Source organism: Alligator mississippiensis, chromosome 2 (assembly GCF_030867095.1).
Source record: "Alligator mississippiensis isolate rAllMis1 chromosome 2, rAllMis1, whole genome shotgun sequence".
Lineage (NCBI taxonomy): Eukaryota > Metazoa > Chordata > Crocodylia > Alligatoridae > Alligator > Alligator mississippiensis.
The window spans coordinates 103,728,580-103,751,712 of record NC_081825.1 but is presented as its reverse complement, the minus strand read 5'-3'; the positions used below and the strand labels follow the sequence as shown (position 1 = coordinate 103,751,712).

The window sequence follows — 23,133 nt, the reverse complement described above, 5'->3', positions numbered from 1 at the left end:
ATGTGGATGCGTGCAGTTCACTAATAAAAGTGCCCGGCACCATGTCCCAGAGCACATATGATTCTCTAGTACTGGGAACTCTCTTATACAACATATTGAAATAACTGTATATTATAGAGCCATCTATCTTCAGGTATTCTTAGCTTTATTCTTCCTCCTAGTAGAAGCTAAGGCCTAGATCTTTTGAAGCATCTAAACTCCTGATACTTGGTGAATTTGGGCCTAAGTACTTTGCAAAATAAATTATATCAGTTTGGAATACAGTTCATATTTTAGAAATTGCATCAAAAAGCTTGCCTATGTTGGGAATGGAACACGACTGTACTGCAGGCCATGGCCTGGTGTGGTCACTGCCTCATGATCCTGGCCCCAGCCCTAGCCCCACCCACCCACCCTGCTTCCAGAAGCTGCTTCCTGCCCACCTGCTTGCCAATGGCCTCTCTGCATCTTCTTGGCCAAGTGTGCCTTGCCTACTAGGGTCCTGAGCCTGTCTCTATGGAGACCCCCCAACCCCACCTGCTCCATCTGGCACCTCTGGATCAGTCTAGTAATTTACCACTTAGGGAGTTTTGGTGAGCTGTTGGGGCCAGGGATGGGGAGTGCTGACCTGGCCTGCAACAGCTCACCAAAACTCTCTAAGTGGCCCTTTAGCCCAAATTATTGCACACTCCTGGGTTAATACTTTCTCTAATGTGCACAGCTCTGACCTGCCACTAGAGGACCAGGAAGCAGGGTCTGGGTAGAAGCTACCAAACCAGCTCAGTGCCTGTCTGGCTCTCTAGCTGTCTTGTAGCAGCATAGGCTCTTCTGCTCCTGGATCAGGCCTCTCCACTCCAGCTGCCCAGATTAGTGGGTGCTACCCCCAACCTGCCTGCCTGGATTGGGACCAGACCATCCCTATTCACTGCAGCTCCCTTCTCCCCGACCCTCTCCCTGTGGCCTTCCTGCAACTTCCTGCTCCTCCTACCCCCTGCAGCTTTCCCCCACCCCCAACCACAGCTCCCTGCTCCCTTGTCCCCCTCTTCCATGACTCTTCTGTGAGCTCTCCACTCCTCCCTCTGCATATGTGGGGGTGGGGGATGCTGGGAGGGGTGCATCCTGAGCTATTGGAAGAACTGCCATTTGCTGGGACTGGCCCCTTAGGACTGTGTAATTCCAGCTGGATATATTCCTTTTGCAAAGGGGAGTATTTCTGAGACACTCAGAGGGCACTTAGCATAAGTTTTCCCACTTTTAATGTGTTGACACTTATGCCTTAAGTGTCTTTAGTTCAGTCTAAGGGTAACCTGTAACAACATCCATAGTCTCTTCAAGGCAATTTTTTCACCTTCCTGGAAGGACTCGTACATAGTGTATGAGATGTCGATGTCATAGAGTCACAGGAAAGTAGGGCTAGAAAGGACCCCAGGAGGTCATCTAGTCCAACCCCCTGCTCAAGGCAGGATCATCCCTCTCTAAACCATCCTAGAAAAATACTTGTCTAATGTCTTCTTTAAAGATTTAGGTACAACCCTCATGCAGAGCTCTCAAGCATAATGTTATATATGTCCTGTCTCTGAATAATTCAACTAGACAAAAACACCTTTTAACTTGTCACAGGTAAAGCAGGGAGAGAAGGGCACTTTCAATGTCCCGCCACTACACAGACAGGAAGTAGTTTGTTAAATGTGCTCAAGAGGTTCAAGGAAGAATACTATGCCTCCCTCTTCCCCCCTGCCTCCCTCCCCACTCCTCCCTGGCACTACAGAGGAAGACAAAAATCCCTACAGCAGTAGTTCTCAACATGTTTTCAATAGTGGGCCATACTTACAACTCTTAATGTGTTATGTGGGCCATGCTATACAGCTAAGGGGGCCCCCAGCTGCCAGGGCTATGGGTACAGGGCCAGGGCCCACAGACCCTTGCCCCACCCAGCAGTCCACAAGAGCCAGATGCCACCCATGGGAGGAAGCAGTTGCTGCAGCCAGAGCAGTGTGCAGAGCTCTGGTCCCCTCCCCCCTGCAGGTGACATGGCCTGAGTGAAGCCCATGGGTGAGGGTGGATGTGGGCTGCCCACTGCAGGCTCAGGGATCCCCACCCTGTTGCCCTCCCCCCAGGGCCTCCAGGGCCCAGTCGGTGGAATATGGTATCAGTGGGTGGGGAGTCTTAGTGCCACTTCTGAGAGCCCTCTGGGCTACTCCCATTGAGACCAAAGCCTACCCCAGTAGGCTTACTGCATAGTATTTTTACTGTGCAGTCAGCCTACATCAAATTGACTGCATGTGTAAACATGCCCAGTGTGACCCTGAGCAGAGGAAAAAGATCTGTTAGCCAGAAGCCTCTGGATTTTCTAAGTTCCAGAAGGAGTATCAACACAATACGCTCAAAAGCCCCAGCATTGGCTGTTGCCAACAGCCAAAGCTTCTGAGGAAAGTGAACCCCCTTGCCACCTCAAAACACCAGTAGCAACAGAAGGGGCCTTCCTGGCCCTATGTGACAATGAGAAAAGCCTGGAAGCATGGATAACTAGACACCAATTGGTACTACAACCTGGGAACTGCAAGGAACACATAGGTTCATAAATGCTAGGGTCAGAAGGGACCTCAATGGATCATCAAGTCCGACCCACTGGCCATGGCAGGAAAAAGTGCTGGGGCCATGTGACCCCAGTCAGGTGCTTGTCCAGTCTCCTCTTGAAGACCCCCAAGGTAGAGGAGAGCACCACCTCCCTTGGAAGCCTGTTCCAGATTCTGGCAACTCTGACTGTGAAGAATTTCTTTCTGATGCCAAACCTAAATCTAACTTCTTTCAGTTTATGGCCGTTGTTCCTGGTTATTCCAAGGGATGCTCTGGGTAAACATTTCCATGAATCACACAAATTGATTGGAGAGCCAGAACTCCCTTTTCTATTATCCTATCCCTTCCATAACTTATCCCAGATTCTTTAATATTCATAAAACCAATGGTCCATCTAGCCTAGTATCCTGTCTCCAGCAGTGGCAGGGGTGGAAGCTTTAGAAGGAGAGCATTGAACTGAATGGGCATCTATACATAAGTGTGGAGCCTGCTCCGACTTGCTGGAATTCCAGAGCATTGGAAATTGGATTGGTCAAGTCTCCTAGAGTGTGACAATTGCCATGCCATGCTCTAGCAGCCTCCTGCATCTCATGTATCAGCCTCCCCACACTTAAAATTGGTGGTAGGGGTGCTTGGACTAAAGCTCACTGAATACCCCCACTGCAATTTTGAAGCATGGGGATGCTGATACAGGAGACACGGCAGTGCTTTAATTAGAGCACCTCTTGGAACCTCTCTAATTAAAGTGTAGACCCCCTCCCACTCCCAGAGTATGTGTAAAAGTGCCCACTATTTCTAGAGTGATCTATCTCCTATTCATTACTAGGGATGCACCAATAGAGATTTTTTGGGACAATACCGATAGCTGATTTTTAATGAGCCATGTTAGCCAATACTGATCCAATCACTGATATACAGCCCAACAGCATGGAGAGTAATGACTGGCTGTTAAGTCTGTGGTGGTGGCGGGGGTGGGGGGAAGGAAGGGGCATGGGCGGGCAGATCGAGGCCCCTGCAGTGACAGAAGGAGTGGGGCTGGGTCTATGGCCGGGGAAAATGCTGCCCAGTTGTGGCAGGGCACAGGACAGAGCTGTGGCTCATCTGGGTGGTGCAGGGAAGGGGAGGTAGCTCCCACTGCTGCATGTATCCCAGGAGGGCGTGGGAGGTGGTGTTCCCCTGGATCTGCGTGCGGGGTGAGAGCAGGCTGCCACTGAGGGCTTGGGCCGGGGGCAGCACCCGGCTCTTCCCAGCAGTGGGCTGGGTTGGGCTTCACTCAGGGTGGGTGGCAGTAGCACTGGGAGGGGGCTACGGGGAGCCTGCAGTCAACCCAAAATTCGCTGTAGCCTCCCCAACCCTCACTCCCAGTGCCAGTGCCACCTGCTGCAAGTGCAGCCCAGCTCAGCCCCCTGATGGGAAGAGCCTGGCACAGCCCCAGCCTGCAGTGGCAGCCCACCCTCACCTTAAGCAGATATCTGGAGTCACATGCCCCCCATGCCCTCCTGGGATGCGTGCAGCAGTGGGAGCCACCCCCCTCTTCCTGCGTCCCCCGGACAAGCTGTGGCTGTGTCCCATGCCCCACCCCAGCAGGGCAATGCCTGCCCCAGCCCCATCCCCACTCCCTCCATCACTGCAAAAGCCTCTATTGCCCCTGCACACATCCCTTCCCTCCTCCCATGCCCTTTCCCTCACAACAGACTTACCAGCCAGACCCAGCTGCTTTCCACACTGTGGGGTTGTGTTCTCGGATACCTGAGTGCTGCACTGCTGCTGCGCGCATGCATGCAGCATTTATCAGCCACATTATCGGCCACATCAGCCAAAAAAGCTGATTGCCGACACAGTCAATTTCCCTTATATTGGTACCAATACAATATGGGACTGATGTATCGGTGTACCTCTATTCATTACCCTTCCTGACATCCATCATTACTAGTTTAGAGATGTCAGAGGAAGCTTCAACTGTTCTGTTCAATAGCTAAATAGCTATACATAGATCAATCATCCATGAATTTATTTAGCACTTTTTTTAACCTGGCTATGCTATCTGCCCCTATCACCTCCCATGGCAATGAATCTCATGCACTGCATTGCATAAAAAAAGACTTTCTCTTGGTAGTTTTAAATATGTCTACTATTCTTTTCAGTAGGTTTCCCTAGTTCTGGTATTTTGGGAATTGATGAATGACAGCTTCTTGTTCACTTTGTCCATACCCTTCATGATTTTATAGACCTGTCATTTTCCTCCTCAGCCTTCTCCTTTCCAAAATGAAGAGTCACAGCCTTTTTATCCTCTCCTCATATGGCAACTGCTTCATACCTCTAATTATTTTGGTAGCTTTTCCCTGTATCTTTGCTAATACTACTACATCCTTTTGGAGATGGAAACTAGAACTACACACCATGGATTTGTATAATGGTATGATGATGTTCTCCATTTTGTTTTCAGTTCTCTTCTTAACAGTGTCCATAATTTTATTGGATTTTTTTAGTTGCCACGGCACATTGCACTGATGTTTTTAGAACACTGTCTACAATTCTTCCATAAACTTGATCCTCTCTAATTTTCACTTGGTTTGGGCTGCAGAGCTCTTCTCATGGTCTTTGAACAATGCTCTGGGAGGTCTGTGTTGGGGGTGGGAAAGCACTTGGGCGTTCCAGCTGTTGTTCTGTGCAACATGTCAGGCGTGGCTACTCCTAAATCATCCCTGACCAATGCTCATCCAACCTCTTCTTGAAAACCTCCAGTGAAGGAGCTTCCACAACTTCCCTAGGTAGTCTATTCCTTTTCCTCACTGTTCTAACAGTAAAAGTTTTTCCTGATATCCAATCTTACCCCATTTTTGCTGCAGTTTAAAGCCATTATTATGCATTCTGCCCTCTATAGCAAGGGAGAAAGCTGCTCACCCTCTTTATGGCAGCCTTTCAGATATTTGAAAACTGTTATCATGTCCCCCTGCCCTAACCGACTTTTCTATAAGCTAAATAAACATGCTTAATTCTCTCCACTTCTCCTTGTATGACTTGTCTTCCAACCCCTTTATCATTTCTGTCACCCACCTTTGGACCTTCTCTAACCTCTCAACAACATCCTATTTAAAATGCAGTGCACAATACTCTAGATGAAGCTGAACTAGTGTTAAGTAGATCGGCATTATTGCCTCCTGTGTCTTACCCCTCTAATACTGCTACTGCTGCCACAATTTCAGGCTGAGCCCCCCTCCACATCCCAGCTGGTGTAGGACTGGAGCTTCCCTTGCCCTCAGGACAGTGGGACACACTGGCAGCAGCAGGTGGAGGAAGGGGGAAGGGGAGAGGAGGAGGCTTTAAGTAAAGTCCTCAACTGTTGCTTCTATAGCATGTTCTGCCCGCTTTGGCGGGGGGAGGGGGAGGAATGGAAGCAGGGGGTATAGCCACCCCTACAGCACTGTTCCCTGCTGCCATCCCCCTTTATAAAATCCTGGGTCCACTTCTGAAAGAAGAGGATAATACAAGGCTTCAAGAGTGTGAACATTCAGGCTCAATATGCTGAGGAAATCCGTCCATATTTTTCTCTCTTTCTATTTATAAAATGGGGATGATGATACCCACTGTTTTTCTTTTTCTTAATGATTTGAGATATAGAGGCTAAGAACTACTACTAATAGTAGTGCCCATTTTCTCTTAGTTATATTTTAAATCCCTATCCTCATCCCTTCTTCCATTACTTGTTCTTCTCCAAGGCTCTTATATCCCACCCTAGCTTTAGATTTCATTTAGCATATACATGTTTACATTATATGACTGATATATCTGTATAAATACTTCTCAATATTTAAATGAAAATATAGATACACATAGATCAAAACAGGACACTTATATGTAAAATTATTCATTTATTTCTTTAATATTTTGAGGTAAAGTCATTTTACAATTGACTTTTTTTTTCATTTTTAGGGTGGATGTGAAGAATCGGTAATGAATTGCTTTTTTTCAGAGATGGAGGTAGTTAGGCATGAAAGTAAAATCAAGCAATGTACAAACAATGAGAGTGTGAATACTCTGCTGCGCAACGCAAAGCCATACAAGGTAAGTAAGTGTTAAGTACAGTTAAAAAAAAATCATGATCAAAAACTGTTACTATCATAACAGGAATAAATGGTACCCCCTTTGCATGCAAAGTGTAGTATGGTACAAACAGACTGGAAGCCTCAGACACACATGCATGTATTTATTGTGGACCAGATTAATGACGTGGGGACTGCCTGCTGGCTATATTGATCCCAGGGGCCCTGCAATACCCCTCCTCCTTCCCACGCACCATGATTGGCTTCTAGGGTCCCAGTGCTGCCCCCTCATGGGGCCCCACTCCAGGATTGGGCCCAGCAGGGCTGGCAGTGCCCCTGCCTGGCCCTACATGCTCGGATTGAGACCAGATCTACCACTCCCCTGCTCCCCTGCCACCAAATTTCTAGACCCATGGAGAGCCCTGCAGGCCAGATGACATGGTGCAATGGACTGGATCTGGTGCATGGGCCAGAGGTTGAGCACCCCTGGTTTAGCCTGTTTCCAAATAATATTTTGAAGACTGCCACCAAAACAGATACTAAACTAGCTGGAGTTTTGTGTATGTGTGCGTGCATGTGTGTAAAATGGTACCCTTGGGAGAGTATTTTCAAATCTCAGTACCTAAAGTGGGCCGTATTTAGACATCTAAGCAAATGTGACCTAATATTCAACAGGCAAACTACCGCTAAAGTCCCTGGTGGCTTTGAGTGCTTACCACATTTACAAAACAGGGCATTTACACAGTACAGTATTTTGATGCCTGGGTGGTCTATACAGAGAGAATTCATGAGAATAAGGAGAGCAAAGAGAGCAGGATTGGATTCTCAATCAGAAGACCCAGATCTGTACTATTAATACTAAGTAATTCTTTATCCAAATAATTCTAACTTTTACAGCTTCCTCTTTTTCAGAATGCAAGCCATGTAATGAAAGCAAACTGCAAACAATGTGAACAGTATGAAGAAAGAAATTTTACAGAGTTTGTAGAGAATTTTAAAATCCTAGTACAACATTTGTTCAAAAATATGTCATGAGGATTGTGCTTAGGAGCAACTCAAAACCTCACCTGCTCCTTCAAGCAATATAATCAAGAAAGAATGTAGCTAGATTGGCTGGCTATTCTAAGAGCCTTGTTATGAGAGAGCGTCAGAAAAACAAATGGAGACAAGAATGTGAACTATGGACTGTTATTTGTGTAATGCAGAAGATCAGGCTAATCAATCACAATGGTTCTTACAGTTTTACAATCTAAGAAATTCGTATGAGGAGTACAGCCTCACTAGCAGCTCCAACAGCTGCAGAGCAAAATCAGATTGTTCATATCAAATGATAACAGCTAACAGTACTGAAATTGTGAAAAATATTATTGACCATTGGCCCAATCAGCTGAAAATTGTTTTTTTCAGGGTAGATTTGTTTAGCAACAGAAATTAATGACTGGAGTGAAGTATGTTTTCATTTAGACATGAAGTCCTGTTTCACAGAAGGAAAACAAACAACAAAGATAGTTACCTTACACCGAAATCCCCATATTTACAATTCTATTGAACCATGGACCCCAAAGACCCTGTAGCTTTGTTTCTTCTCAGGGTCATACTCACTCACCACTTCTCCTTCTTGTCTTTTGCTCTAACCTTCAACAGACTGAATCCTAGTCTTCACATTTTGTATTTGCAGTCAAGGAAACACTTGAGCCTACTTAGCACAAATATGACATGCCATATATGTACCTTGAGTGGCAGTTCAGCCTTTTCTTCCACCCCAGTTGTTGGGATTTTAGTTCTTCTTTGGGTGAGCTTGAAATTACATATTTGGTACAGTCATTGACTTCAAGAAAGTCTGACTATTTTTGTGAGGCCATGCTGCAGTTCCTTTTTCCCTTTTCATTATGCTAACTTTATGCAAATTATACTCCATTTAACACTGGAGGAATGGAATGGAGAATCAGGCCCAGTTTGTCAAGTGTCAAAATTAGTTGTTATGTCTTTTTAGCAATGGATTGTGCCTCTTGCATCTAACAAACATGTGCATGGTATTCTGTCTTCATATGATTGGGTTTTGACATTTGGTTGCTTTGCACAGGTGGTAAATGTGTCATTAATTTTATCCGACCTGAATTTATTATATTTTTGCAATAAAGGAATCCCTTTCTTTAGATAACGGAATATGTCTTCAATTAACATATGACTAGACAGCTATTAAATATCATGGATACATTAGTATTAATAGTGCTGTCTCTGAATAACTCACATGGACAAAATCCACCCTGGGATTGATCTTTATTAGATCAAAATAAGGAAAGAAAATGTACATAATAGTCCATGTATAAGGATCCCAACAAATAAATTTATTCTGTGATTGTTGACCATTTTGACAAATGTGTATATTCAGCAGATGGAAACATAAAAGGATCTTGTGATGATTTCTGTATTATTTCTATTACAGTGTCTGAACTATGATTTGTCTAGATGCCTCAATCAGTGAACAAAAGGTGAAAAATGGACTATGCCATTTGGAGCTAACGCACAAGTTACATATGCATTTTGGGTCCCATTACCATCATAACAGTCATACAGCAGGATTCTAAATGTCCCAGAAAAAGGCTTAATAGTACTCAAACAAGCATTTTAAACATATTCTCCTTTAAATATTTACAAGGGATTTCTGCTATATGTTACTAATCACTGTGTTGAAAAACTTCTTTCCAAGTCCACTATCTTAGCCAGGCACTGTTACTCAACTTCTTTCCATCTTTTTTGCTTTTCTTTATTACCTCTTTCTCCAAATTTAACAAAACTGTTAGGTTCATGGGCAAGGAAAAATGTTTTTTTTACCATCGTATATGGAAGTTTGTTCATAGTGTTCTACAGGAACAAATAGACCAAAACAAATAGACTGAAGTTTTAAACTTATCCAAACTGTTAATTTATATCAATTCATAGAGTTCTATTTGTATACCAGTCCCCTTATGTACTGCACAATTTAAGAAGGCAGGGCCAGTGTGCACAAACCTGACTTCCCTGGCCTCTTATATTCAAAATAAAAGCAGTTAAAGCACCTTATCACAGTCAAAAGAAACGCAAGAGTTTTTCCACTCCCATTTCCATGCATACAGTGGGGATATGCTGATAAGAAAGACAGTCCCCTTATCTGACCTTGAATGCCAATGCTGGGATGCAAATAAACACCACTGAGAGGTTGTCACAATTTGAATGTGTCATGTTTTCCTTGAAGTTTTGTGACCAAACTGGACAGGGTACTCAAGTGAGGCCTCAATAGTTCTGAACAGGGCAGGCGAATTACTTCCTGTGACTTGCATATGTACAGAATAGATTTGAAGTATACTGTTAAGATTTTTTGCGAGAAGTACACATGTTTACTTACATTGCTTGATGCATACCACAGACCTTCAAACACTGGAGAGTGGGAGCAAAACACCCACTGAGACAGATTCATAGATTCATAGATGCTAGGGTCAGAAGGGATCTCAATAGATCATCGAGTCCGACCCCCTGCATAGGCAGGAAAGAGTGCTGGGTCTAGATGACCCCAGCTAGAGGCCTATCTAACCTCCTCTTTAACACCCCCAGGGTAGGGGAGAGCACCACCTCCCTTGGGAGCCCATTCCAGACCTTGGCCACTCTAACTGTGAAGACGTTCTTCCTAATGTCTAGTCTAAATCTGCTCTCTGCTAGCTTGTGGCCATTATTTCCTGTAACCCCCGGGGGCGCCTTGGTGAATAAAACCTCACCAATTCCCTTCTGTGCCCCCGTGATGAACTTATAGGCAGCCACAAGGTTGCCTCTCAACCTTCTCTTGCGGAGGCTGAAGAGGTCCAGATGCCCCAGTCTCTCCTCATAGGGCTTGGCCTGCAAGCCCTTAACCATACGAGTTGCCCTTCTCTGGACCCTCTCCAGGTTATCCTCATCTTTCTTGAAGTGCGGCACCCAAAATTGCACGCAGTATTCCAACTGCGGTCTGACCAGCACCCGATACAGGGGAAGTATCACCTTCTTGGATCTGTTCGTCATGCATCTGCTGATGCACGATAAAGTGCCATTACCTTTTCTGATGGCTTCATCACACTGCCAACTCATGTTCATCTTGGAGTCCACTAGGACTCCAAGATCCCTTTCTGCTTCCATTCCACAAAGCAGGTCATTCCCTAGGCAGTAGGTATGCTGGACATTTTTCCTCCCTAAGTGTAGTACTTTGCATTTCTCCTTGTTGAACTGCATTCTGTTGTTTTCTGCCCATATGTCCAACCTGTCCAGATCTGCTTGTAGTTGTTCCCTTCCCTCCGGCGTGTCTACTTCTCCCCACATTTTTGTGTCATCCACAAACTTGGACAGAGTACACTTCAGTCCCTCATCCAAGTCGCTGATGAAGACATTGAGACCGAGCCCTGCAGGACCCCACTGCCCACACCCTTCCAGGTCGATACCGACCCATCCACTACAACTCTCTGGGTGCGACCCTCTAGCCAATTCACCACCCACCGGACTGTGTAGTCATCCAAGTCACAGCCTCTTAACTTGTTCACCAGTATGGGGTGGGATACCATATCGAAGGCCTTCCTGAAGTCTAAGTATATGACGTCAACCCCTACACTTGCGTTCAGGTGTTTTGTAACCTGGTCATAAAAAGAGACTAGATTAGTCAGGCATGATCTAACTTCTACGAACCCATGCTGTTTTCCCCTCAGCATAATTTGTCCTGCCGGGCTCTCGCAAATGTGAGCCTTGATAATTTTTTCGAAGACTTTGCCAAGGATGGAGGTGAGACTGACTGGCCTATAGTTGCCCGGGTCCTCCTTCCTCCCCTTCTTGAAAATGGGGACCACATTGGCCCTTTTCCAGTCCTCCAGGACCTGGCCCATGCACCACGAGTGTTCAAATATTCCCGCCAGTGGCTGTGCAATGATGTCGGCCAGTGCCTTCAGTACCCTCGGATGGAGCTCATCTGGGCCTGCCGACTTAAACGCATCCAGTTCCTCCAAGTGACTCTGCACCATCTCAGGGTCTATGCATGGTAGTCTGGTGCCCTGCTGCTGCGCCTCTACAATCCCAGTGAGAGCCTTGTCCTGCCCCTCACTTAGGAATACTGAGGCAAAGAACTCATTGAGGAGTTCAGCCTTGTCCCCCCTGTCTGTCACCAATTGCTCTTGCCCATTTAGTAGGGGTCCTATTCCACCCTGGGCCTTCCTTTTACTCCCTATATATCTAAAAAACAAATGTTGTTATCCTTAACTTGGGATGCCATCCTCAGCTCCATGGTAGCTTTGGCCTGTCTAACTGCCTCCCTACAAGTGCGAGCAGAGGAGGTATACTCCTCTTTGGTAATCTCTCCCTGTTTCCATTTTTTATATGCTCCCCTTTTAGCCTGTAGGCTGCTCTGGATTTCTCTGGTCAGCCAGGGAAGCTTTCTGGCCCCTTTCCCTCTTTTTCCTTGCATCGGGATCGTCTCCCTCTGTGCCCGAAGGATCATTTCCTTAAGGCACAGCCACCCTTCCTGGGCTCCCATCTCTTCAAAACTCCTACTCTGCAGTGTGTCCTTGACTATTTGCCTGAGTTCATTGAAATCAGCTTTCCTAAAGTCTAGCACTTTCACCCTGGATGGAACTGCTCACATCGCTCAGTGCTATTTCAGCTACTTCAGCCTCTTTCATTTCCAAATAATATTTGCATTCATCTGAGAACTTCACATTCATGGTTCATGACTGAGCCATTCATGAATGAGCCGTACATGTACACAGCCACAAAGGGTGTCAGGCAGCAAGGAAGAACTTTTCAGTTGCCAATAGCTAACTACTGGCGGCTGGATGTAAAGAGAAGGGAAAGTGGTGCTGAGGCTGTTTTAAGGAATGGTGGAGGGTTCAAGAGTGGAGACATACAAGTCTTCCCTTATGTGCTTAAATGTATGTACTGTTACTATCAAGATTTGGGGATACAGAACATATCTGCACTGTCTCTGACCAGGCCTGCTAGCAACTACAGATTGCCAACATTTCAAAACACAGCTATGTTCTCCTTCATATATCTATATCTATAGCACAGAGATGTTGCGCCACTCCATATATATCATATTTATGATCTCCTTCAGATATAGAAAGTGCACAGCAGTTACATACTGAAAACACTACAGCACCCTTTAACCTTTTGGCCATAAGCATTTCCAATGCAAACCTGCATGATAACTGCAACTGAATTAAAGATCACTAACATAGAACAAATACCATTTCTCCTTATATACATGTACTACACAGAGATATACACCAATGCAGGCTTCAGATTGCCTGGTTTGTCCAGAAAGCTGATTTGAATAAAGTTCCAGTTTCTAAAAAGGAGGCAATAAAGAATGAAAGCACCCAATATCATGATACAGGAGACTGAGGGACGTGGCAATTTGAAGACACTTTTTCAGTTAGGGAGCACCTAATTAGTTAGCAAGAAAGACTGCCAGACCCAGGGGCCTCAGACCTAGGGGCCACAAGCCACATGGCTTGCCTGCCCCAGGTGGATGGGTGAGCAGCCCTTCCCCCACCCCTGCCCGGGATTTGCACCATGAGGGCAGCCTCAGCTCCATGTTGCGTGGGAAGCCCCTTCTCCAAGCTGCACATGCCATCTGCCTGCAGTGCAAGCTGCCTGGTTTCCTTTTTTGCAGCCCAGCTCCTTCTCCTGGCATGTGCACTGCATGGGTACTCCAGCCCCCTCCTTGTGCTGCCCTGCTCACCCCCAGGAGCGGGGCCAGGATGTAGAAATCAGAGGAGGGAGGAAGAGCCCGAAGAACCCAGCCACTGTGGCAGGAGCAACTGGGGGGAGTGGTAGTTGGGTGGGACTAACCCTTTGGGGGCTACTACTCAGGCCACCAGTTGGACAGTCCTGGCTTACATAATGCAGCACTGAAATGAGGCATAATGGAAATACTCATGTATTAATGGAGGACCTGTCCCTTGGATCATATATTTGGGTGGTAGGGGAAGGGGGAAGCAAAGGAGGGTCAAGCAGAGGTCTTACCCACACCATAGTGCCATAACACTTCCCAATTGTCTCACATCAAAATCCACCATACATCTATACCATCCCCTCGATGCTCCAGCATCTAAAAATACAGTGTCTTCCCCCTCATGCTGGCCTCCCTCCCCACTATACATGTTGGGAGCAGCGGTGCCAACAGCTCCCAGATCGCTGAGACTCCAGGCATTCAGGGCACTGTCAGCACCTGGCTCTTGGCACTCTGGGCACTGCTGTATTTGGTATTTGGGGTACTCTAGGCACCACTGCTCCCACACCTGGGCTGCTTCCATTGCTGCAGAGCGGCAGTAGTAGTACTGTCCATTCCTGCCACCCCATGGAAAGCATATCACTGCAGAGATTTTGCAACACTCTAGTTGGTGGGCCCGGCAGGGGGCCACGTGTATGTCCAGCAGCTGAAATGCTATGTTTTTTAAATGTTTCCAAATCTGTTATACTTGGAAATATTTCAGGTATTACAGCTGTTTGCACCTCTACATTGCTTCAAATAATTGTTCTGTCACAACTGCTGCTGTGACACAGGCATACTCTGGGAGGCACTGAACGCATAGTCTTGTAATATAGTATATCTCTGAAGTGCAAAATTCTATTCAGTCAAAAGATTTTTGTTTATTCGTTGCTTTCTGGCAAGTTATTGGTTCAATATGGCATTCAGAGTTCGGGCCAGGTAATTTATACTTGAAAATAGAATCTATAATGGAAATACTCAATACACATTTAGATGAAATTTAATAAAAATTATATTTTAACTTATAGCATTGTTACAAGATTATCGATTTCCCAGTCCAAAGTGAACATCTACTGAAGCACACAAAAAGCATTTGTATGGAAATAGTTTGTCTTTCTTATACTTTAGGATGATACTATTTGAGGGTACTGTCCACAGATCATTGTATAGATTATACTCTCAAACATCTCTGCTACTTAAATTGAATTTACTGGGAGGTTATTGTCCTGTATTCCAAGAAGAATGAATGTAATCTTCAACTTTCAGTCTAAAACTCTGTCAAGATAAAACCAGTTTGAAATGCCACATTAGTAATCAATTGAGGAAAGTTACCACCATGGCAAAAATGTTTAGTTATATCCAAAGCAATTCAGCATTCTGCTCAAAGACATTTATTGTGTACAAATAAAGACCCAAAGTTTTTTAAATACAACCCCACATTTTTCATTGCTTTTTGAAAATCTTGCAAACAGTAGGTGTCATACAAATAAATATAACTGATGGTTATATTTATTTGTGTGGTGATGCAGCAAATTAGTTAATATTTTAAGGGAAAAAAAAGATAAAATATGACTTGCATTGTATTCCCCTCAAATGAAGAGAAAGCGTCTCTTGTTTAAAACTGGGATGTTGTGTTGGCCACTAAACTATTCCTAATTATTCAAGAAGTCAAGGAAGTCTTTCTCTTATCTTGCACCACTGAAAACATTCTCAGCTAATATTCTAAATTGGTGACAATTATAGCTAAATCCAATAATAGAGTGGCTGTGCATCACTTTTCACCCTCCACCAACTCACCTTTCACTGTCTGGCCTTCTCACTAGCAGTGTACTTATCACTCTAAAAATACATGCAGAATACATGGTGGTACAATGCAATGGAGATGTTTTATTGAAAGTTGCCTGAGATGATTAGTGCAACTTTCATCTTCATCATTCATGACTAAAGCAGACATCCCAAGCTCATTGCCTTAAACCTTTATACCATACCTTGTCTCCTGCATAAATAAAACTATTTTATGAATGTTTTAGAGAGTGTTTCACATTTTCATTGGGACACTTGTCCAGCTTTAGAGCTCAGATATAGAAAAGAAACGATCTTGGGATATTAGGATGGAGCATAATCATCACCCATCCTCTTCCCCAAAGGGTTGAATGGATGAATATCTGAAAACTGAACGTTGTAAAATAAGTACCTAGACTGATCTGCCCAGAGCATAATTTGGCCCATAAGTGTGCTGTACGTGTAGAATTGCTGGCAAGACATAACAGAACTCAAAGGCAGGCAGGCTGCAGAGATTGCTAATCATATTTCACTGCACACAAATGACCTTTAATTTATTATTCCAGCACTGACATGCGTTACTCAATATACTCAGTGCACCAAATACCTTTGGGAATTGTTCAGGATTAAAGATTGGCTGTGACAAAACTGAACTTTTCAACCCAAGTAACCAAGGGCAAAATACCAATTAAGCAATATTCCAGTTCCATCAGAGATATGAGAGTTCATATAAAGAACAGCCCCAAACAAATATTTAATGTAACTGCAGACATCCAATTTTTGACAAAAATGGCTTTCAGTGACGCAGCTAGATAATTAGACAAAACTACTTTAGCTTTTGAAAATGGCAATGCTCCTGTACTCAGCTACTTAAAAAAAAAAAATACATCTCAGATAATTTCTAAAGTTGACAGACTCACTGATATCCCCATTCATCTGAACAAAACCAGACTGCCAGAGCTGATTTGTAGACAGTACAACTGGTCTAATAAATGGAACAGCTGCCCCCCTGGGTGTCCAGTTTCTATTATTATGCAGCCCAGTGAAATTTATTCTAGCATGGCTACTGAACAGAGCTTTCACCCCTGTGCAGCTGAACAAATATGTGCCAAAACAGATGTATAACTGGGCAGTTTGCTGTCCAGATGCGCAACAGCTCTTGTGTGCCAATGGTGCTGGTGTGGCCAGCTGGCAGCAGCAGTGGCTTTTATTTTTGCTCCCTGCATCCTCCAGTCAGTGCCCAGGGCTGTTGCCCTGGTTGCCCCACCTTACTCACACTACTGTGCAGAAGATACCTACTTAGAAAGTCACTGTACCATCACAGTGACTGAGGCCATTGGCTATGCCTGTGAATATCCTATGTGAATGCCAGATGAACCCAAGGACTTAAATTTTTTCATACTAGAAATATACAGAGAATGCTGTGTTCAGTTCATTGTGGGGGGAGGGGGAAAGTTTAGCTTAATAAATTAAGATAACTTATTAAAGTGTACAAACTCACTTACTAACAAAACCTTCTTTCAGTCTAGGCAGCCATGTGACCTCTTTCAGGCGAAGGTAGTCAGATGAACAAATTATAATGATTAACCTAAATCTGAAGAGTCTGTTTAAAAGCTGAGGCAATCATAATGGGTTATATAATTTATTTTAACAAAATTTGAACACGTGGGATTGAAAAAACAATAAAATAAAAGAAGTCAGAGACCTGATCTAGGATTAGGATGAACTGAAATAACACAAGATCAAATCTATCCCTAGAGCAAAACCATTTCTGGCTAATTTCCAAAGGTGAACCCTATAAATTCCAATTAGTCATGGAACACGTCCCACTGTATGGATTACATAAATGTAGTCTTCAACAAGCCCAAGACAATATTCTCTATGATAAAATCCTGGATCGACTCGGGATAGGCAGGACAAGAAATGGGTTTATAACTCTATTCTTTCTCTGAAGTTGATAACAACCTGATACTTTGAGCTAGCTAGATTTCTATTATGGTATAATTGCTAGTGGTTTGTCCAGGTGCTGTCAGGTGCAGCACTGAAAAGCCACCAAAGACTACTTTTAACAGTGGAGCCCTTCTGCAAGAAGCACTGTTCAAAATGTGGCACTGGCCAAGTCTATGACAAACAAGAATGTTACAACTCACTTTCTTCCTTTATCTTTGCCAGTGGGAATTAAAACAGTCCCCTCCCAATGGAACTGTACTGCCTGCCTTAATTGTGAACCTACCTTGGGATGTCAGACATCTTCTGGCACAGGAGAAGTAACTTAGATCACCCTTTCTCAGCTTCCCTGAACCTTGTTTTACTCATTTACTCCTAAAAACCAGCATCAGACATAAATCATGTCTCAAAACCATTCATATTGTAAGATGTATATGGGAAGCCTGACAATAAAGAGGAAAATGCTTAAAACATTTCTGAAATCATTCAAATAATAACGACTGTATGCCCTAAGATATCTTCCTTGCATATCAGGGAATATGTCACTCTGGATTTGCATTAAAGTTTCTTCTAGCTGGCGATACTAATGGCAAAATGAAGAATCTTCATTGAATGAGAGTCTTAAGTACCCTAGTAAAAAACATCTAGATTATGATCATAAAAACAAATCAAGTTACTATAAAACTATCATCCAGATCTGAAAACAGGCTCACAGAAAGGGAATACATAAGGAATCCATTTCAATAATACATACAATGGTGGAAGTCTAAACCAGAAAACAACAACTTGATCCTCCCTAAAAATAATGACAAGCTATTATCTGGCATGCTATAAAATACAATAGTAACTCTTCATGCACAGATCTTTGAATTCTTTTTCCTTTTTTCAAAAGGACCACATTTTGTCTCATTGCATCAGTGACAATTTAAGAGCATAACATAGTCCAATGACTACTAGTCAATTCAATATAAATCCCTGCTGAATAATATTGTGCAATATTGAACAATACTTTATACATGAATGTTACATATGAATGTAAAACATATTATAGCTACAAGTGCCTATGAGGCAAGAAAGTGGTTGACTTCAGATCTACTGTAACTAAGAAGAATGTTCTTCTTGATTATCCAATATCTTTCATAACTATTCACAGAGTATGTTCTACCTCTCATAGGTGACTGGTGCCTCCTGAGTCGGGGGGGGGGGGGCACGTGCCCCCCCAGGCACCAGTCAGCGGCTGACCTGGAAGCATGAGTGGGGCACCTGGAAGTGCCAGCAGTGCTCCCCGAAGTGCCAGTGGCACTTCTCTTGACACCCCTACTCCCCAGCCAGTGCTTGCAGGGAGGGCACTGGCACTCCTACCTGCCCTCCCCCACCCCCCTGCCCATTGCCTAAGCAGGGAGTGCTGGCTGCCAGGGGGTGTACCAGAGCTTTCAGGGGGTGCACCCCCTATACATTACCACTGTTACCTCTTCTGGTTCATTCCAAACAGATAATTCAGTAGAGAGATAAAGCTGTTTTACTATGGTCAGAATCAATCAGTAAGGGATGAGCCCTTAACATTAGCTTCTTGGTTTGCACAATGTAGAATTTTAGGTTTGGGTATATTCTGTTTTGGTAAAAGCTCTGTATGGGGACAGGATTAATTTTTGCTGAAAAGCTCTATATATCAAATGGTGCTCCACCTATGGCCCCCAAAGTGATTGGATCTGGTCCACAACAAGAGAGAGCAGAAACAAAAAGCTTGGCTTGGTGCATCTCCTTCCTTACCCTGTGCCATACCACTGAACCCTTCTACAGCTCAATCAGCCCTTCCTCTCTCTTTTTCCCCTCCCCTTTCTCTGGCATTGACAGCCATCTGATTCTTTCTCCCCCTGTCCTCTGTCTGAGGGGAATTGTGGCCCATGATGCAGCCAGAGAGCAAGTGCCAGGCCCACTGCTTTATAAGGTTGAGTTCCATTGAACTATATGCTTTGGTGTCCACTAGCAACCTCATCACAAGAATACTCAATAAATAAAAAGACTCAGCAAGCTTGTCTACTCTTTCCTGTTATTTAACTTACTAATGTAGTCTGTGCCTTTAGCACTGCTGTAAAATACACCATCTCGAAACTCTAATTAGATAAAAATATAAGTAAATGGCATGTGCTGATGGTCTCCATTAGTTTATAATGGACCTGCAAAATGTCAGGTAGCATCTGAAATGTTAAAATTGATAGGAAAATGTAGTATAATCTATAGTAATAAAATAAACTAAGACAAATTTGAAGTAATGCCAACTTGAAAAGGGTATTTCAAATAATGCATAGAGAGTAGAGTTTTCAATGATCAGCTGTAGAATAAAAGTCAGTGAAACAAAATAAAATTAAAAGCAATCTGAAGAAAGCAGTGAGATTGAATTAATATCCAGCAATAAATATAGAAAAATCCCACATTCCCACATAGGAAGTGTATTGTAATAGACTCCAAGTATTCCTCCTATACTGCATATTGTGAAGGATTTGGAAAAACTGGAAGAAATACACAGGAATACATTAGGGCTGTGCGAAATTTTGCTGGCTGTTTAATTTTGATGATGTTTTGACTCATTTCGAGCTCAAAACAGTGAAATCAAAATGAAACAAAGGGCTTCGAAATAGCCTCGAAACGAAATAAGGACAGTCGAAACATTTTGAAAGTTTTGAAATGTTTTGAATTTCGAAGCTGAAGCTGGGCTTGCCTACAAGGAAATGGAAAGTAAGCAGAGGGAGGGGGGAAGAAGGGGGAAGGACTGCTCTGATATTGACTATGACTGCTTGGCTGCCTGAGATGCTGCTGGTGCTGCATAGTAAGTTATTACCTGGTGCTATTTAAAGTGGTGGACTGGATTGAGGCTGTAGGGGAGGAGGTGACCTCATTGGGGCATACTACCATGTCGTGTAGAGGCCCCAGCGCCAGTGAAGTCGTGCCTTAACACACACAGAGTCACACAGGTCACGAATTTTGCTCGTCAGCAGATTGAGGTGCAGTTCCCCAGAAACCCCTGCACCTATCTGCTTGAAAGCTGGCAAACTTTGTGGCCTCAGCAGGGGCTACCATCCCTGCTGTTTTCACCCCCCTGTGCCTTCACACTTACAAGTGACATGAGTTTTGCTCTCAAGACTTTGAGGTGCAGTTTCCCAGAAATCCCTGTACCTATCTCCTTGAAGCTTGGCTTCATGCCCGCAGAAGAGGCCACCATTCCTGCTGTTTTCATCCAAATCTGCTAAAAAATGACAAAGTTATAGGCAGTTTTGTGCTTCCCCATTATAGCCTATGGACAAAACCTTGAAACAGCGTTGAAACAGCTTCAATGAAATGAAATGGAACAATGGTTACCTGGTGTTTTACCCCCTTGCCACATCAGGGTGAGATCTTGGGAATGGTATTATCTGCATGTCCTTTTTTTTTCTTTCTTTCCTGCCACGTCTTGATGTTCCTCTGGGGGAGACAGGTACCCTGTAAGATCTCACTCTTTCATTCCTTCATGGGGCTCCAACCTCCCCTTTACCCCACCCTTACCACATCCAGAACCTGAACTGGCAGCAGCGTCTATGCATCAGCTGGGTTGGGTGATAACTTCTCACCCATGCTGCCTGTTGTTGGCACAGGCTGCCCACTGACCGTTGGCTTGTCTTCAGCCATTCTCTGACCTGTGTAAATGTCCCTGCAACTAACATCATCACAGCTTTGTGTATGATAGTTCTTTAAACAATAACTTAACCTACGAACTCAAAGTTCAATTGTTCAGCCTTTGCCAGGATATGCTGATGGCCACCAGGTTCTTGCCACCATCAGAGTTGTGTGGCCCTTCAGTGCCTTGCTGTGTCCCCTTCTTTGTCACCCAGATATTTTCTGGGTAACTGTCCCATCAGCTATCACTCCCGGCCTTGATTCTGTCAGGGGCATTAAGCACCACCTGTTCTCTGTGGCCTTAGCCCTCCCGGGGAGTAATTTTCACCCTGGTTTCTTATTGTTGGGCTCAGCCCCATCTCTGGGCCATCTGGGGTTTCCCCACTGATACTTTTATCTCTTCCCGGATCCTGTCCCTACTCTTCCCTGCCCAGTACCTCTGGGCTCCAACACTTCGTGCCTCATTGGCACTCTGGGCCCTCCTCCACTCTGTTCTTCACTGGGGTGCACAGCAGGTTCAGCTCTCTGGGCAAGCCACTTGTGGCTTCCCAGCTGCTCTTCACCATGGACACAGCTGACTATGGCTTCCCAGCCCTGTCTCTCCTCTGTAGGCTCTTCTTGCTCTGGCAGCAATACTTGCCATCTGTTTCCCAGCTTGCTGTCAGCTCTTTGCTTCTCTACAGTCTTCCTATGGCCCCAGCACCCTGGTGAGTCACTTCCGGGTCCCTCTCCCCAGCTCTTTCCTTCCTTCTGCAGCATTTCCTCACCCCTTCCCAACATTTCTTCCCCTGATGCACACTGCATCCTCTCCCTGTAGCGATCCGCAGGCTCAAGCTGCTGTGGAATCATCACATCATTCTCCCTGCTGTGTGGGAGGAGAAGGATGAGGAAAAACCCCACTGGCATTCTCCTTCCCCTCCACACATGGAAACTGACAGCACTTCATGAACATGACACACCAATGATGGAAATCAAGCTAACAAACAGCCAAAGCATCACAGGACTCTGTCTTTACATCTTATGAAACTGTTCGCCCATATACTAAGGAAGGATAGGTAACATATTCTCCAGCTTCCAAAAGGAAAAAAAAGGACTCCTAAGTCAGTTGTTTTGTCTTAGAAGGTCACAGGTAGGCCCCCGTTATCTTAAACGCAATAAGTTAATATAGTTGAGCCCCAGCATATAGTATTCCCATGACAAGTGAACTTTTTTTTCAAAGGCATTCTGCAAGGCTAAATGACAGTAAAAGGTGAGTGGCCAAGCAGGAAGGGGTGGGGGGCAGGTGGGGAGGGGAAGTTTTGTGGCAACGTGAAACTGAAAGCCATTGTTGCAGTTCAAATGAAATTGTTTTGCATGAAATGCATCAAAATGTTTCATTTTTGTGCTTTTTAGTAAAAGCAAAAGCTAAAGATTAAAATAACCTTTATAAGCAAAGATTCTGTAGCAGTTAGAACCTTAGATGCTGGAGTCCAATGGTCCAGTTCCCTTCTTGGCCTGATTTGGGAATAGGGATTTGAACCACGGTGTCTTACCTCCCAGGAGAGTGCCTTAACAACTTGGCAACAGCAAACACAGAAGCATGTGTGATCTCTTCTGCTGAAGCTTCTCCACTTCATCTAAAATATTTAACTGTTATTTTGGGTAAGCACTAAAATGTGCTGCCCCACTTCCCAGGAGACTGCCCTAACCCAAAGGCTATCAAGTATACTTGATTTGATGTCTTTCCCGATGAAGTTGTTAATCTTTGTATAACATATATAAATATTCCCTGGAGCTGAGATTGTAAATTGGGTTTTTTACGTCTTAAGTGCTGGGCAGAAAAGCAGTGCTATACCATCTCCTTTTCTCCTATCTTTTTCTTGACGTGCTAATTTTCTGACTGGCACCCACATCCTTTTGTGAATCTTTCTTGAAAACAAATCAAAACATTTTGTTTCATAAATTAGCTGAAATTTGCCATTTTAATATTTCCAGCATTTTTCTTCACTTTTTTATTTGCCTACAAACTATGTACTGTATTCAACTCAGATCTGTGAATCATCTTAGATCAACTGAATCTCATTTGCTTGAAAAACTAATGCTAAAAAGAGTCTCTCTGTACCTCACAAATTAATTAAACATTGCTAGTTTAGTTCATAAGTTGATTATAAGTATTTGGGATTGTGTTTTTTAAATGTTGCTTGTTAAGTCTGATTAATTATTATTAAATTTTGCTTGGGAAAGAAGAGTTTGGTATTAGAACTGCACCTTCAGGTTCCCAGAGAGAAGAAATCTGTGAGCAAGGCAAATTAAAAGCATGTTTACTGTTAGGCAGATCAAAACTAAAAGCTAATTTCTTCCACCTCCTTTGGGTCCAATGTGCTAATGAACATCACTCCAGGTACTGTGCCC

The 23,133-nt window shown here is 44.1% G+C and overlaps 1 protein-coding gene across 10 annotated transcripts in view; it reads left to right on the top strand.

Moving 5' to 3' along the window:
• IL15 (interleukin 15) overlaps window positions 1-9,807 on the top strand; it is a 73,777-nt gene extending 63,970 nt beyond the window's left edge. For 9 of the 10 annotated variants that reach the window (XM_014595664.3, XM_014595663.3, XM_014595667.2 and 6 more), the window contains 2 exons: window positions 6,490-6,621; window positions 7,497-9,807. In XM_014595664.3, coding sequence (XP_014451150.1) covers window positions 6,490-6,621; window positions 7,497-7,634 — 270 coding nt within the window. In that variant the 3' untranslated portion in view covers window positions 7,635-9,807. The remainder of the gene's footprint in view (window positions 1-6,489; window positions 6,622-7,496) is intronic. The other variant, XM_019489775.2, reaches the window with a different exon arrangement.
• The last annotated feature ends 13,326 nt before the right edge of the window (window positions 9,808-23,133 follow it).